Source organism: Mesitornis unicolor, unplaced genomic scaffold (assembly GCF_000695765.1).
Source record: "Mesitornis unicolor isolate BGI_N332 unplaced genomic scaffold, ASM69576v1 scaffold38973, whole genome shotgun sequence".
Taxonomy (NCBI): Eukaryota; Metazoa; Chordata; class Aves; order Mesitornithiformes; family Mesitornithidae; genus Mesitornis; species Mesitornis unicolor.
In genome coordinates, this window is record NW_010173411.1 from 1 (window position 1) to 464 (window position 464).

General features: G+C 62.3%; 1 protein-coding gene across 1 annotated transcript in view; it reads right to left on the bottom strand.

The window, feature by feature from the left end:
• Window positions 1-42: 42 nt before the first annotated feature.
• POLD2 (polymerase (DNA directed), delta 2, accessory subunit) overlaps window positions 43-464 on the bottom strand; it is a gene marked incomplete at both ends in the record, with an annotated part of 3,700 nt that continues 3,278 nt past the window's right edge. Inside the window, 2 exon segments of the mRNA XM_010180723.1 lie at window positions 43-144; window positions 241-425. Coding sequence (XP_010179025.1) covers window positions 43-144; window positions 241-425 — 287 coding nt within the window.

Genomic DNA, 464 nt, shown 5'->3' on the forward strand with positions numbered 1-464 from the left:
GGTCCCAGCGCCCAGTGAGGGTGGGGGCACTGCAGGACTCACCTTGGAGCAGCTTGGACTGGAAGCGGGGAGCGTTGCCGCAGAAGTAGACGTGGGGGCACTCGGTGAGGATGAAAGGGTCCGATTTGTAAAAGGGGTAGCAGCCTGAGAGGGATGGAAATTAGGAGGGGAACTGGCACCCGCACCCCTCTGCGGGGCAAACGTCCCCCAGCCTCAGTAGCCACCCAGCCCTGGCCTTACCCAGGGTGTCCGGGATGTGCCCCGCCAGCAGCGTCCACTCCAGGATCTCCAGGTAATCGTCCATGCTGCTGTACTTGAAGATATCACTGACGTTCTGTCCTGACGTCCCCAGAAACCTGCAGTTTTGGGGGCAGGAAGGGCAGATTCAGACATTCAGATGGCCGTACCTGCGCTGCCACCTCACGCTGGCGGTGGCTGTCACCGGGCTGGTGGCACGCCGGGTT